The following is a 13,795-nucleotide window of genomic DNA, read 5'->3' as shown; positions in this document are numbered from 1 at the left end:
AACAGGCCTACTGGCAAACATGACCTGCTAACTGAAGGATTTAATGATTAAATGAGGGGGTATTGGATAAGGCATAGAGCAGGGGTAGTCAAACTGCGGCCCTCCAGATGTCCATGGACTACAATTCCCATGAGCCCCTGCCAGCATTCGCTGGCAGGGGCTCATGGGAATTGTAGTCCATGGACATCTGGAGGGCCGCAGTTTGACTACCCCTGGCATAAAGTGTATAGAAATGTTGAATAATTTTAGATTTTTAAAAACGGTAATGAGGTATTGTAATGCATTTTCATGGCTAGGATAAATGTAGGACTGATTAATTGTATTTCGTAAGATTCCGGTATGTCTGTTCCTTCTACTGTTTGTTCCTTCTTTCCCTTTTTCTTGTTATCTTAAACTTTTTTTATTCCTGCTCTTCTTTAATGTGATTAATTAAAAACTGGCAATAAAATTTTAAAAACGTTTTTTTTAGATTTCTAAATTGTAATTCAAGTATTTAAGAGGCTGCCATGTAGAGGATGGAGCAGAGTTGTTCTCTCTTCCTGATTCTGGGAAGGTTCAAAGGGTTGGCAGGTGACAGTGGAGGAGCGAGAGGGTTGTGAGTGTCCTGCATAGTGCAGGGGGTTGGACTAGATGGCCCAGGAGGCCCCTTCTAATTCGATGATTCTATGGAACAGACTGTCTGGAACAGGGATGTGCTGTCTCCTTGGTACTTAGGGGGCAAGAGTGGGAGGGCTTCTGGAGTTCTGGCCCTGCTGGTGGACCTCCAGATGGCCCTTGGCTTTGGGCCACTGCGTGGCACAGAGTGTTATAGAATCACAGAATCATAGAGTTGGAAGGGGCCATACAGGCCATCTAGTCCAATCCCCTGCTCAACGCAGGATCAGCCCTAAGCATCCTAAAGCATCCATGAAAAGTGTGTATCCAACCTTTGCTTGAAGACTGCCAGTGAGGGGGAGCTCACCACCTCCTTAGGCAGCCTATTCCACTGCTGAACTACTCTGACTGTGAAAATTTTTTTCCTGATATCTAGCCTATATCGTTTTACTTGGAGTTTAAACCCATTACTGCGCGTCCTCTCCTCTGTGTTGGACTGGAGGGGCCACTGGCCTGATGATCTAATGTGGCTTCTCTTATGTTCTAAATAGTGGTGACTGCAGGGGCTGTCTAAGACCTGCACAGAAATTCTGCTTGAAGTCCTGATCCCAGCTGGGATAAGGAGGGGGGGGGGGGTAAGCAGGGACAGGCCTTACTCCTGCTTGGTGTTCCGCAGGTCTTCCTTGTTCCGCTGAAACATCTCCTTCCACTGAGTGGTCTCCTCGTTGCTCTCCTCCAGCTCCCTCTGGAGGTTTCTCACCACCGAGTTGATCTTCTGCCTCTCGGCCTCCAGGGTGGCCTGATCCTGGAGGAGAACAAAATGCCCATCTGGTGTGGGGGGGGGGGGGAACTCGACAGAGGACTGCCTGAGACCCCTCTCCCTGACACCCAAAGCTTTCTGTTTGTAGGGAATTATTATTATTATTATTATTATTATTATTATTATTATTATTATTATTATTATTATTATTATTAGACTTGTTGCCCGCCACTCTCATGTCTGACTCGTGGCAGGTTACAGATTCGTCCAAAATTAAAGCCCCATTAAAACCAAACTGGACATAACAATATACATTATCAGATTCCAACAATAAAAACCGTAGCGGAGAGCCCCTCTAACCTGTCTTAACACTGGAAGGGGGGGTGGGTGGAGAGTCCGTCAGATCTTCCATGCCACGCTGGTCTCAACCACAGACCTGGCGGAAGAGCTCTGTTTTGCTGGCCCTGCGGAAAGCCAAAAGTTCCCGCAGGGCCCTCAGCTCTTCCGGGAGCTCATTCCACCAGGTGGAGGCCAGGACCAAAAAGGCCCTGGCCCTGGTTGAGGCCAAGCACACATCCCTGGGGCCAGGAACAACCAGTAAATTAGTACCTGCAGTGTGTAAAGCCCCGTGGGGGGCTTAGGGTGACAGGCGGTCCCTCAGGTATGTGGGACCCAGACTGCAAAGGGCCTTAAAGGTTAAAACCAGAACCTTGGACCAAATCCGAGTGGCAACCGGCAACCAATGCAGTTACCTCAGGATAGGCAGAGGGTGGTTTGACTGCATAAACTCCCCCTCCTTGACTACCTAGCTTTCTGTTTGCAGGAAATGAGACAGTGTGGTTCAACTGTCTGAGCCCCCTTCCCTGACATCCTAGCTTTCTGTCTGCAGGGAACAAGACCGAGGGTGATTTGACTACATGAGCCTCCCCAATCTCTGTTATCCTATCTTTCCATTTGTAGGGAACAAGACAAAGAGTGGCTTGACTGCATGATCCCCCCCTTCTAACCCTGACACCCTAGCTTTCTGTTTACAGGAAGACAAAAGGAAATTCAAGTACCTGAGCCCCCCCTCCCTGGCATCCTAGCTTTCTGTCTGCAGGGAACAAGACAGAGGGTGGTTTGACTGTCTGAGGCTCACCCAATCTCTGACATCCTAACTTCCTGTTTGTTGGTGGCTTTGTGCATGAGCCCCCTTTCCTGCCCCTGACATCCTAGCTTTCTGTTTACAAGGTATGAGACAGAAGGTGGTTCAGTTGCCCTGACGTTCGACGTTTCTGCTTGCGGGGATCGAGACGGAGGGCAGGTTGACTGCCTGATCCCCAGGGAAATGAATAGAGAGAGAGGTTTGAGTGCATTGCCCGATGTGGGATCGCTCCGAAAAAGACTGCCCCCCCCCCATCCCGAGGACAAGGCCCCGGCTTTGCCCGCTGTCCGTGAAACGGGCCCTCCCACCTGCGAGACGCCCTCCATGTTGCGCCGTAGCTGCTCCACGTCCTGCTGGTACTGCTGCCGCAGCCGGTCCAGCTCCTGGTCGTGGCTGGCGACCTCCTCCTTCAGCACCCCCTTCAGGGCCGTCAGCTCCCGCTCCCGCTGGTGGAGCAGCTCCTCCTGCTTCTGCCGGGCGCCCCGCACCACGTCCAGCTCCTCCTGGGTCTCCAGCAGCTCCTGGGGAGGGGGGGAGGGGGAAGGGGGCCCAAGCATGGCCGTGAGCTCTCTTTCCGGCAGCCTTCGCCAGCCGTGGACTAGGGAATCGTGGGAGAGCAGTGGGAGGAGCCTATGGATCCCTTCTGCTAACGGAAGCCTACCAGGGGGGCGGGGCTTACCCAACAATTTTTAGAAGGAAGTTTGAGACTAGACCAGGAATGGCCAAACGGTGGCTCTCCAGAGGTCCGTGGACTACAATTCCCATGGGCTCATGGGAATTGTAGTCCACGGACCTCTGGAGAGCCACCGTTTGGCCATTCCTGGTCTAGGGGCACCTTCCAGACGCGCTGGCAGGGGCTCATGGGAATTGTAGTCCACGGACATCTGGAGAGCCACCGTTTGGCCATTCCTGGTCTAGGGGCACCTTCAAGACGCGCTGGCAGGGGCTCATGGGAATTGTAGTCCACAGACCTCTGGAGAGCCACCGTTTGGCCATTCCTGGTCTAGGGGCACCTTCCAGACACGCTGGCAGGGGCTCATGGGAATTGTAGTCCACGGACATCTGGAGAGCCACCGTTTGGCCATTCCTGGTCTAGGGGCACCTTCAAGACGCGCTGGCAGGGGCTCATGGGAATTGTAGTCCACGGACCTCTGGAGAGCCACCGTTTGGCCATTCCTGGTCTAGGGGCACCTTCAAGACGCGCTGGCAGGGGCTCATGGGAATTGTAGTCCACTGACATCTGGAGAGCCACCGTTTGGCCATTCCTGGTCTAGGGGCACCTTCAAGACGCGCTGGCTCATGGGAATTGTAGTCCACGGACCTCTGGAGAGCCACCGTTTGGCCATTCCTGGTCTAGGGGCACCTTCAAGACGCGCTGGCAGGGGCTCATGGGAATTGTAGTCCACTGACCTCTGGAGAGCCACCGTTTGGCCCATCCTGGTCTAGGGGCACCTTCAAGACTCACAGAATTTTATTCAAGGCACAATTCCTCAGACACAATGAAACAGAAATGAAACTATCCACCCGAAAGCTTAAAGCCTGGAACAGAATTTCATTTGCCTTAACCCCTGGGCCTCAAATGTTACTCTGCTGCTTCAGACCAACATGGCAGGAGCCAGGTCTGTGTACCAGGGACGGGAGACGGAGCAACCACTACCGGCGGGCTTAAAGCTTCTACCCCGACATCCGAGAGGCCATTCGCGACGTGATTCACGCGGCTGTTTCTATCCCATCTCCTTAGTCGAGACCAGGATCGCCAGACGGCTCCCGTGATAAAAGTAAAACCCGAATCCCATGCTTGGCCCTTGTGCCCATTACTTGCCTGCCCAGGGAAATGCCGATCGCCACTTTGGGGTCGGGAGGCAAATTTCTGGCTTTCTGGGGGGCAAAGGGCATCAACTGGGCATGGAACTGGGAACTCTGTGGGTGGACTGGTGGTTGTGAGTTTGGACTGGATGACCCTGGAGATCCCTCCCGACTCTATGATTGTAGATTCATCAGCAAAGAGCCATCTCCGTTTCAAAGGATCATTGGGATTGCTCCAGAGCGTCGCGAGAACTGAGAGCAGCTTCCTACCCGCAGCAAGGATTCCCGGCTAGGGGTGTCCCCCGAGGGCTCCCGGAAGCGGTCCAGCTCCTCCTGCATCTCCATCAGCTGCTCCTCCATGTCGGCCACCTTGGCTTCTGTCTGCTCTTTGAGTGTTGTCGCCTCCTTCAGCCTGCAACGTTTTGGAAAAGCGAGATTCTTTATGTCCTGAACCCTGCAGGGAACGGCCTCCAAACTCAAGCACACGCCTCTGTGCCCATGCGTGTGAAGACTGCGCTCTCTCCCCAAAAAGCCTGTGAGAGAAATCTTGCAGACTCTCATGGGTGCTGAATATCGTGCAAACAGGCACTGAACGTGATTTGCCTGTGCAGGGCATAAGAGGGTAAGAGAAGCCCTGTTGGGTCAGTCCAATGGCCCCTCCAGCCCAACACTGTGTCACACAGTGGCCAAAACCCAGGGGTCATCAGGCGGTCCAGCAGCAGGGCCAGCACTCTAGAGCCCCCACCCCCCCGTGCCCCCCTAAGCAACAAGAAGACAGAGCATCCCCTAATGTAGCCTCCTGGCTCAAAGGATTAGTGCCACTGGATGTGGAAGTTCCCTCAGTTCCCATGACTAATAAAGGTAAAGGTAAAGGTATCCCCTGTGCAAGCACCGAGTCATATCTGACCCTTGGGGTGACGCCCTCTAGCGTTTTCATGGCAGACTCAATACGGGGTGGTTTGCCAGTGCCTTCCCCAGTCATGACCGTTTACCCCCCAGCAAGCTGGGTACTCATTTTACCGACCTCGGAAGGATGGAAGGCTGAGTCAACCTTGAGCCTGCTGCTGGGATTGAACTCCCAGCCTTATGGGCAAAGCTTTCAGACGGCTGCCTTACCACTCTGCGCCACAAGAGGCTCTTCCATGACTAATAGCCATAGATTAATAGATTTTAAACTCCATTAATGCCTCTGAACCCCTTTTTAAAGCCGCCTATTCCTGTGGTCATCACAACATCCTCTGGCAGGAAATTCCACATTTTCACTATCCCTGTAAAGTGGTATTTCCCTTTTGTCGGTCCTGAACCTACGGCCCATGAGCGGCCCTGGATGCCCTCGAATTCTAGTATTTGGGGAAAGGGAGAAATATTCCTCTTTGGTCACTTTGCAAAAAAGACAAGAGTCCCTGAAAAACACAATGGTAGGAATAGAGAAAGGGAGCAGGAAACAAAGACAAGTCCAGCGCCAGACGGACTGACTGCAAGAAGGCTTGGTTTTTATACCCTGCTTTCCACCGTTTGGTCTCAAAGTGGCTTCCAATTGCCTTCTCTTCCTCTCCCCACAGCCGGCACCCTGCAAAGGGGCTGAGAGAGAGCTCTGAGAGAACTGATAAGAGCTAACAGGGCTGTGACTAGCTCAAGGTTGCCCAGCTGGCTGCAGGTAGAGGAGAAGCAGCAAGGAATCGAACCTAGCCTGGCGGATTAGAAGCGGCCGCTCTTCACCTCTACACCAAGCTGGCTCTTAATCGCCACACCACGGCCTTCGGGTTGCAAGACCTGAATCGGGGCCGTGAACAAGAGGACGTTTGGGGGGCAGTCTGAGTTGGAATCAACATGACAGCACACCCACACCCACACAAAGAGAGGCAGGCAAGGTACCCTCAGCCTCCCCAGCACTGTCTCCTGGGGGTGCCGCCCTCCCACCCTCTCCCCGGGGTCCCCATCCAGGTGGCAGAGAGCGGGAGAGGGGGACTCACTCCTTCAAGCTGCTCTGCAGCTCCTGGGCCTTCTTCTCAAACGCCTCCCGAAGCCTTCGGCACTCCTCTTCCGACTCCTCCAGGCGGATCTCCAGGTTCCGGGGGGCCCCGTTGCGGCGGCTGTCTTGGGACAGCTCCAGCCTCTGGCGGAGCTGGGTGGGTAATTTCCCCCCCAAAAAAAGGAACACAAAAATGAGATGCGTGCATGCCAGGTGGGAGATAGACTTCTGCTAACCAGTGTGTGTGAACGAGATCTCGGGGACCTGTGCACTAAAAAGCTAGACAGGAGCAGACGGTAAATCCGCAGTCATGGTCGTCAACTGGAGGAGGGCAGGGAAAGGCTACTGTGGGCAGCAGAGAACTAGATGGCCTGCAGGACCCCTTCCCACTCTAGGATTTGGAGAAATGGCAGGTCTTGGCAGATGCCGCACACCAGAAGGCATCGATCAGTGAGTTCTGGGATTGCCCGAGGGCCTCCAAAGGCAGATCCCATTTATTTACATGTTTTTGTAGTCCACCTTTCAGTGGGACTCCAGTCGGATTACAGTGTGAACCCCCACAGTCAAAAAGGTTGTGAATTCAAGAAGAAGAAGAGTTGGTTCTTATATGCCGCTTTTCCCTACCCGAAGGAGGCTCAAAGCGGCTTCCAATCCCCTTCCCTTTCCTCTCCCCACAACAGACACCCTGTGAGGGAGGGGAGGCTGAGAGAGCCCTGAGATTACTGAAGAAGAAGAAGAAGAAGAAGAAGAAGAAGAAGAAGAAGAAGAAGAAGAAGAAGAAGAAGAAGAAGAAGAAGAGTTGGTTCTTATATGCCGCTTTTCCCTACCCGAAGGAGGCTCAAAGCGGCTTCCATTCGCCTTCCCATTCCTCTCCCCACAACAGACACCCTGTGAGGGAGGAGAGGCTGAGAGAGTCCTGATATCACTGCTCGGTCAGAACAGTTTTATCAGTGCCGTGGTGAGCCCTGCATGTGGGGGAGTGCAGAATCGAACCCGGCATGCCAGATTAGAAGTCCGCACTCCTAACCACTACACCAAACTGGCTCTCAAGTGAACAATGCAATAGGATCGGGGTGGTTGAACCCTGCAGCGACCTCAAAAAGAGACCATTGAGATTTTACTGGTGTTTTGTTGATGTATGTATTTATACTGGAAAGCACCCCGACTCTGTTCATGGAGAGGGGCGGTATATAAGCCCAATTATAAATAGTTATAAATACATAGAGCCAGTTTGGTGTAGTGGTTAGGAGTGCGGACTTCTAATCTGGCATGCCGGGTTCGATTCTGCGCTCCCCCACATGCAGCCAGCTGGGTGACCTTGGGCTCACCACAGCACTGATAAAACTGTTTTGATCGAGCAGGAATCTCAGGGTTCTCTCAGCCTCACCCACCCCACAGGGTGTCTGTTGTGGGGAGAGGAAAGGGAAAGGGATTGAAGGGTAGGGAAAAGCGGCATCTAAGAACCAACTCTTCTTCCTCTTCCGTCTTCGTCTTCTTCTTCTAACACGACACATTAAGCGATGCTAAATTACATAACAGAATCCAGCTTATAGCTAACCATAAGCAGTAGCACGGAAGAAGAGTTGGCTCTTATATGCCACTTTTCTCTACCCGAAGGAGTCTCAAAGCGGCTTACAGTCGCCTTCCCTTTCCTCTCCCCACAACAGACACCCTGTGGGGTGGGTGAGGCTGAGAGAGCCCTGAGATTATTGAAGGAGAAGAGGAAGAGTTGGTTCTTCTATGCCGCTTTTCTCTACCCGAAGGAGTCTCAAGGCGGCTTACAATCACCTTCCCTTTCCTCTCCCCAAAACAGATACCCTGTGAGGTAGGTGAGGCTGAGAGAGCCCTGAGATTATTGAAGGAGAAGAGGAAGAGTTGGTTCTTCTATGCCGCTTTTCTCTACCCGAAGGAGTCTCAAGGCGGCTTACAATCACCTTCCCTTTCCTCTCCCCAAAACAGATACCCTGTGAGGTAGGTGAGACTGAGAGAGCTCTGAGAGAACTGTGACTGGCCCAAGGTCACCCAGCTGGCTGCACGTGGAGGAGCAGGGAAACAGACCCAGCTTGCCAGGTTAGAAGTCTGCACTCTTAACCACTACACCAAGCTAGACCAGGGATTCCCAACCAGGGATCCGCAGACCCCTGGGGGTCTGGCAGGAGCTCCAGTGGGGGTCCCTGGCCTTTCCCCTCGAGCTAGGGGACAGACTGCTTCTATTGCTCCCTGCTCCCAAGTGTGAGGCAGTTCTCTTCCAGGGATGTGGCAGGAAAGCGTGGCAGCTGACATCACTTCCGGGGCTGCGAGAAGCCTGAATAATTATTTCAGGGGCTCCTCCGTGGTCACGAGGTTGAAAAAAGGCTGATACAGAGCATGCTCCCTAATAATTTATCCAAGTAACTTTTTGAATCGTTTAGTGCAGCTCCTGAACAGGAAAGCCCTCTTGAGCCGTCCGGTTTTGCATGATTTGCGGAAATCCGGGGGAGCGGAAGTCCTCCTGAGCTTCCGTGAGATGGGGGCCACAGCAGAGAAGGGCCAAAAATGGACAAGCTGCTGATTTCGCTTTGGGCAGACACCAAGGAAAGGAAAATCCCCTGGCAGATAGGTAACTCAGGCCCCCCTCTGCATGGAACCAAAAGTGCATACTGGCCAATGGAAGTCTCCGGGCCTTGTTCCCCGCACCCTACGGCACTCTGCCGTCCCTCGCCAGGGCAGGGCCCCGTCCTCACCTTGGTCTCCTCGTCCAGTTTGTGCTGCAGCTCCTCGAACCTCCGCTGCAGCTCGCTGGGCTGGGGCGACGATGATCTCAAATCCGCCGAAGGAACGGCCTTCGCCAAAGGCAGCGAAAGGAGGAGGAGAACAACACATCACGTTGGGAACTGAGGGCATGTCACAAAGGAGCACTTCCTAAAAACACTTGGCAAATTCCAAGAAAGGGGTCAGCAGTCCCTAGGGCACCCACGGGTGCCATGCTGGGGACCCCTGCTTTTGGCAGACAAGACAAACGCAGGCAGACTTACAGCCAGGGCTTGGATTTTCTCAAAAACGAGGTTGGTTTTCCTCTTCACGGTGCTTTCGCTCTCTGTGCTCCTGGAAGGCAAAAAGCGGATGTGGTCGTCACGTCAGAATTGACCGTTTTGCGCCCCCCCTATGAATCACGTAGCTTCGCCGTCTCTCCCTCACTGGCAACCAGCCCCTGGGATGCCTGCATGACACCCACCCCCTGCAGCTGCCCCCCGCCCCCAGGATGTACCTTACCCAGGGGGGGCTGGGGAGAGCAAATGGAGATGCTCTCTCTCCGAAGCTTCAGGGTGAGAGGGAAAGGCTGGGGAGCCACCTTCTGAGGTGCCCAGGCAAGACTTTCCTGCAAATTCCAGGGCTCACTGGGAGAACACCAGAACAGCCCTGCTGGATCGGACCAGTGCTCCATCCAGTCCAGCATCCTGTCTCACATAATGGCCAACCAGTTCCTCTGGAGGGCCAGCAATAGGGCAGGGAGGTCGAGGCCTTCCTAAGAATATCAGGAGAGCCCTGCTGGGTCAGAACAGTGGTCCATCCAAGTCCAGCATCCTGCCTCACACAGGGGCCAGCCAGTTCCTCTGGAGGGCCAGCAACAGGGCAGGGAGGTTGAGGCCTTCCTAAGAATATCAGGAGAGCCCTGCTGGGTCAGAACAGTGGTCCATCCAAGTCCAGCATCCTGCCTCACACAATGGCCAACCATGTCCTCTGGAGGGCAGAGAGGCCAAGACCTTCAGAAGAACCTCAGAAGAGCCCTGCTGGATAAGAGTCCATCTGGTCCAGCCTCCTGTCTCTCAAAGGGGACAAACAGATTCTTCTGGAGGGACAACAACAGGGCGTGGAGGCTGAGGCCTTCAAAAGGACACCGGAAGAGCCCTGCTGGGTCAGACCAGGGGTCCATCTACTCCAGCATCCCGTCTCACAGAGCGGCCAACGTTAGAGCGCAGACGCTGAGAAACTATGAAGCTGCTTAATTCCACCAGACAGGGGAAGGCCTTGGCTCAGTGCTGGAGAATCTGATTAGCATGCAGAAGGTCGCAGATTCAATCCCCAGTCTCTACAGTTAAGAACAGACCAAGGCAGTACGTCACGGGAATGAACTCTGCCCAAGACCTTGGAGAGCTGCTGCCAGTCAGAGTGGACAATACCGACTTAAGACACACTGATGGTCTGATTCAGTATAAGGCAACTTCATATATCCATGCCATAGAATCACAGAGTTGGAAGGGACTTCCTGGGTCATCTAGTCCAACCCCCCGCATTAGGCAGGACACTCACAACCCTCTCGCTCATCCACTGTCACCTGCCACCCCCTTGAGCCTTCACAGAATCAGCCTCTCCATCAGATGGTTGTCCAGCCTCTGTTTAGAAATCTTCAAAGATGGAGAACCCACCACCTCCCGAGGAAGCCTGTTCCACTGAGGAACTGCTCTGGCTGTCAGGAACTTCTTCCGGAAGTTTACATGGAATTTCTTCTGAATTAATTTCATCCCATTGGTTCTGATCCGTTTCTCCGGGGCAAGAGAGAACAACTCTGCTCCATCCTCTACAAGGCAGCCTTTTCAATACTAGCCTCATAATGACTGGCAGTAGCTCTTTAAGGTCGTAACCTTCCCTGAACCCGTCATCGTCCCAATGGCTGCTGGGGTCCTAAAAGGCTGTGACCTCCTCTGTCTTGGTCTCCCCACTCACTCACCCATCCTTCAAGATCCCGTAGATAAGCGATTTCGTCTGCTCGCTGCTCCCCGGCTGAGAGAGCTCCCGTTGGTCCTTCAGAAGGTCTGGGGTAGACTTCAGCTGCAGGGAAGAAAGGTGAGTGAGCTGTAGCTGGAGGAGGTCAGAGTTTCATAAGAACCAAAGAGAAGCCACATTGGATCAGGCCCGTGGCCCCTGGGTCACACAGGGGCCAAGACCCAGGGGCCGTCAGGAGGTCCCCCATTGGGGCCAGGACTCCAGAAGCCCTCCCACTCTTGCCCACCAAGACCCAAGGAGACAGAGCATCCCTGCCCTAGATAGAAGCACATAAGAGAAGCCATGTTGGATAGGTCCAATGGCTGATCCAGGCCAACACTGTGTCACACAGTGGCCAAAATCCAGGGACCATCAGGAGGGTCCACCAGCAGGGCCAGCACTCCAGAAACCCTCCCAACTCTATGCCCCCCCTCCCCAAGCACCAAGAAGACAGAGCATGAGTGCCCCAGGAAAAAATGTTCCCTCTATACCTTGTGGCCAATAGCCACTCATGGACCTCTGTTATTAAGAACGTAAGAGAAGCCATGTTGGGTCAGGCAAATGGTCCATCCGGGCCACTACCCTGCGTCATACTAGTAGGACTAGAACTCTTGGCCCCAAAATCCAAGAAGATAGAGCATCACTGCCTTAAACCTTGGGGCCAACAGGAGGTCCACCAGTGGGCCTAGGATTCCAGGAGGTAACTGCGCTGGGCAGGAGGGTTGGACTAGATGACCCTCAGGTACCCCATTCCAGTTATGTGTTTTTATGTCTTATAGAAACCTTGATTGGTAGTTGCATTTGTCTGTCTGTAGCAGTAGACAAACAGCTATAAAGTGTTTTGTTCTTTTCTACTTTTGTAGAAATCTTATTGCATGACGGGGATTATTGTCCCTTTCGATCCAAAAGGTCCGTAGGAGGGTGACGCTTGACATGTTACAGCATAATAATAATACAATATATAATACATTTTTATTTTGATCCTGCCCTTCCACATTGCTCAGGGCGGGTAACAGCGTTAAACCACAGAGATTAAAAATAGCTGTTCCCAGGCTGCGAAAACTAGCTAACATCTCAAAATCAAATTTGGGATTCAGAACGCTGGCAGGGGATTGCAGAGCTATCGAAATTGTCAGCGCTTGTTCAACGAAGACGGGGTCGCATTGTGCATTTTTCTGACAGCTCGAAATGCTCTGAAATCTGGAGGAAGGGATTTAGATGTAACATTAGACTTGTACAACTTGGCCCGTCTTTGACAGTAAGCGGGATAAACCGAAATGAAGCAATGAGTCAAGGGAGGGGGGGGGGTTAATTTTAGTAACCGTCATTGTAATAATCATGAAAGCCAGCAAGGTGTTGTGGGTGAGAGCGGCAGCTTCTGATCTAGAGAACTGGGTTTTATCCCGCCCCCACTTGCAGCCTGCTGCATGACCTTGGGCCAGACGCAGTTCTCTCTGAACTCTCTCCGCCCCACCAGCTTCACGGGGCGGCGGATGAGGGGAGAGGAAGGGAAGGCGATGGTCAGCCGCTTGGAGGCTCCTTAGAGTAGAGAAAAGCAGGTATGAACATTGCCCCCCTGGGGGGGTTTGAAGTAGTCATCATCACCCTCTATTCCCCAATGCCCTTGTCTGGGTAGGGGAGAGGGGTATTTTCCGCCCTGTTGGGTATTTTTATAGTCTTTTAACGGGGGTTTTAATGGGGGATTTTAAGACTTTAAGACACTCCCTACAGGCTCGTGTTACCCGGCATGAGCCTGTAGGGAGTGACGGGAAATAAATTTAATAATAATAATAATAATAATAATAATAATAATAATAATAATAATAATAATAATAATAATCTTCCTCCTACGTGCAAGCTTTCCATTTTGCATTTGTCATATTGTAAGGAGACGGAAGTCAGCCGGGAAGAGCCCGATTTGAGAAGCTAAACTGGGTCAGTACTTAAAAGCAGGACCGCCAAGGAAGGCTCTGTAGGAGAAGACGATGGCAAACTCAGCACGTGGAGGAGGAGTGGGGAATTCGAACCCGGATCTCCCGATTACAGGCCACCGCTCTTGACCACGACACCCCGCAGGGAGTAAGGGAGCGGCTGATGGATGCTGGCTTTCTCAACCAGGCTTCCGTGAAACCCTGGGGTTTCTGGATGACGTGGTAGGGTTTCTCGAACGGGTGGGGGTTAATTATTTTTTAATGTATTTAAAAATGTGTTAAGCCTTTATCGGGTGATATGACCAAAGATGGCACCCTTTCTCAACCTTTTGACCACCGAGAAAGCCCCGGAGCTTTCACTGGGCTTTGAGAACCCCCAGAAGTGACACAATTGTGCAGAAAATAGTTGGGAAGCAGAGCTGTGGAATAGTTGGGAAGCAGAGCTGTGGAATAGTTGGGAAGCAGAGCTGTGGACCTGCCCACACGGTGGCTCTCTTCTTCCCACCCCCTCCAGGCCCATCCTTGGCAAATGGGGGGAGGGACCATGACCATACATGGTATTAAAGGTAAAAGGTAAAGGTATCCCCTGTGCAAGCACCGAGTCATGTCTGACCCTTGGAGTGGTGCCCTCCAGCGTTTTCATGGCAGACTCAATACGGGGTGGTTTGCCAGTGCCTTCCCCAGTCATTACCCTCCAGCAAGCTGGGTACTCCTTTTACTGGCCTCGGAAGGATGGAAGGCTGAGTCAACCTTGAGCCGGCTGCTGGGATCGAACTCCCAGCCTCATGGGCAGAGCTTTCAGACTGCATGTCTGCTGCCTTACCACTCTGCGCCACAAGAGGCTC

General features: G+C 52.8%; 1 protein-coding gene across 3 annotated transcripts in view; it reads right to left on the bottom strand.

Moving 5' to 3' along the window:
* The window catches only part of CGN (cingulin), a 91,848-nt gene that overhangs the window by 43,958 nt on the left and 34,095 nt on the right, over window positions 1-13,795 (bottom strand). For all 3 annotated transcript variants that reach the window (XM_077320399.1, XM_077320410.1, XM_077320388.1), the window contains exons 3-9: window positions 10,985-11,085; window positions 9,291-9,360; window positions 9,000-9,098; window positions 6,278-6,429; window positions 4,575-4,716; window positions 2,807-3,019; window positions 1,251-1,399 (exon numbers count right to left, since the gene is read on the bottom strand). In XM_077320399.1, the coding sequence (XP_077176514.1) occupies window positions 1,251-1,399; window positions 2,807-3,019; window positions 4,575-4,716; window positions 6,278-6,429; window positions 9,000-9,098; window positions 9,291-9,360; window positions 10,985-11,085 (926 nt within the window). The remainder of the gene's footprint in view (window positions 1-1,250; window positions 1,400-2,806; window positions 3,020-4,574; window positions 4,717-6,277; window positions 6,430-8,999; window positions 9,099-9,290; window positions 9,361-10,984; window positions 11,086-13,795) is intronic.

This window comes from Paroedura picta, chromosome 1 (assembly GCF_049243985.1).
Source record: "Paroedura picta isolate Pp20150507F chromosome 1, Ppicta_v3.0, whole genome shotgun sequence".
NCBI classification, from domain to species: Eukaryota; Metazoa; Chordata; class Lepidosauria; order Squamata; family Gekkonidae; genus Paroedura; species Paroedura picta.
This window is presented reverse-complemented; position numbering and strand designations above follow the sequence as displayed.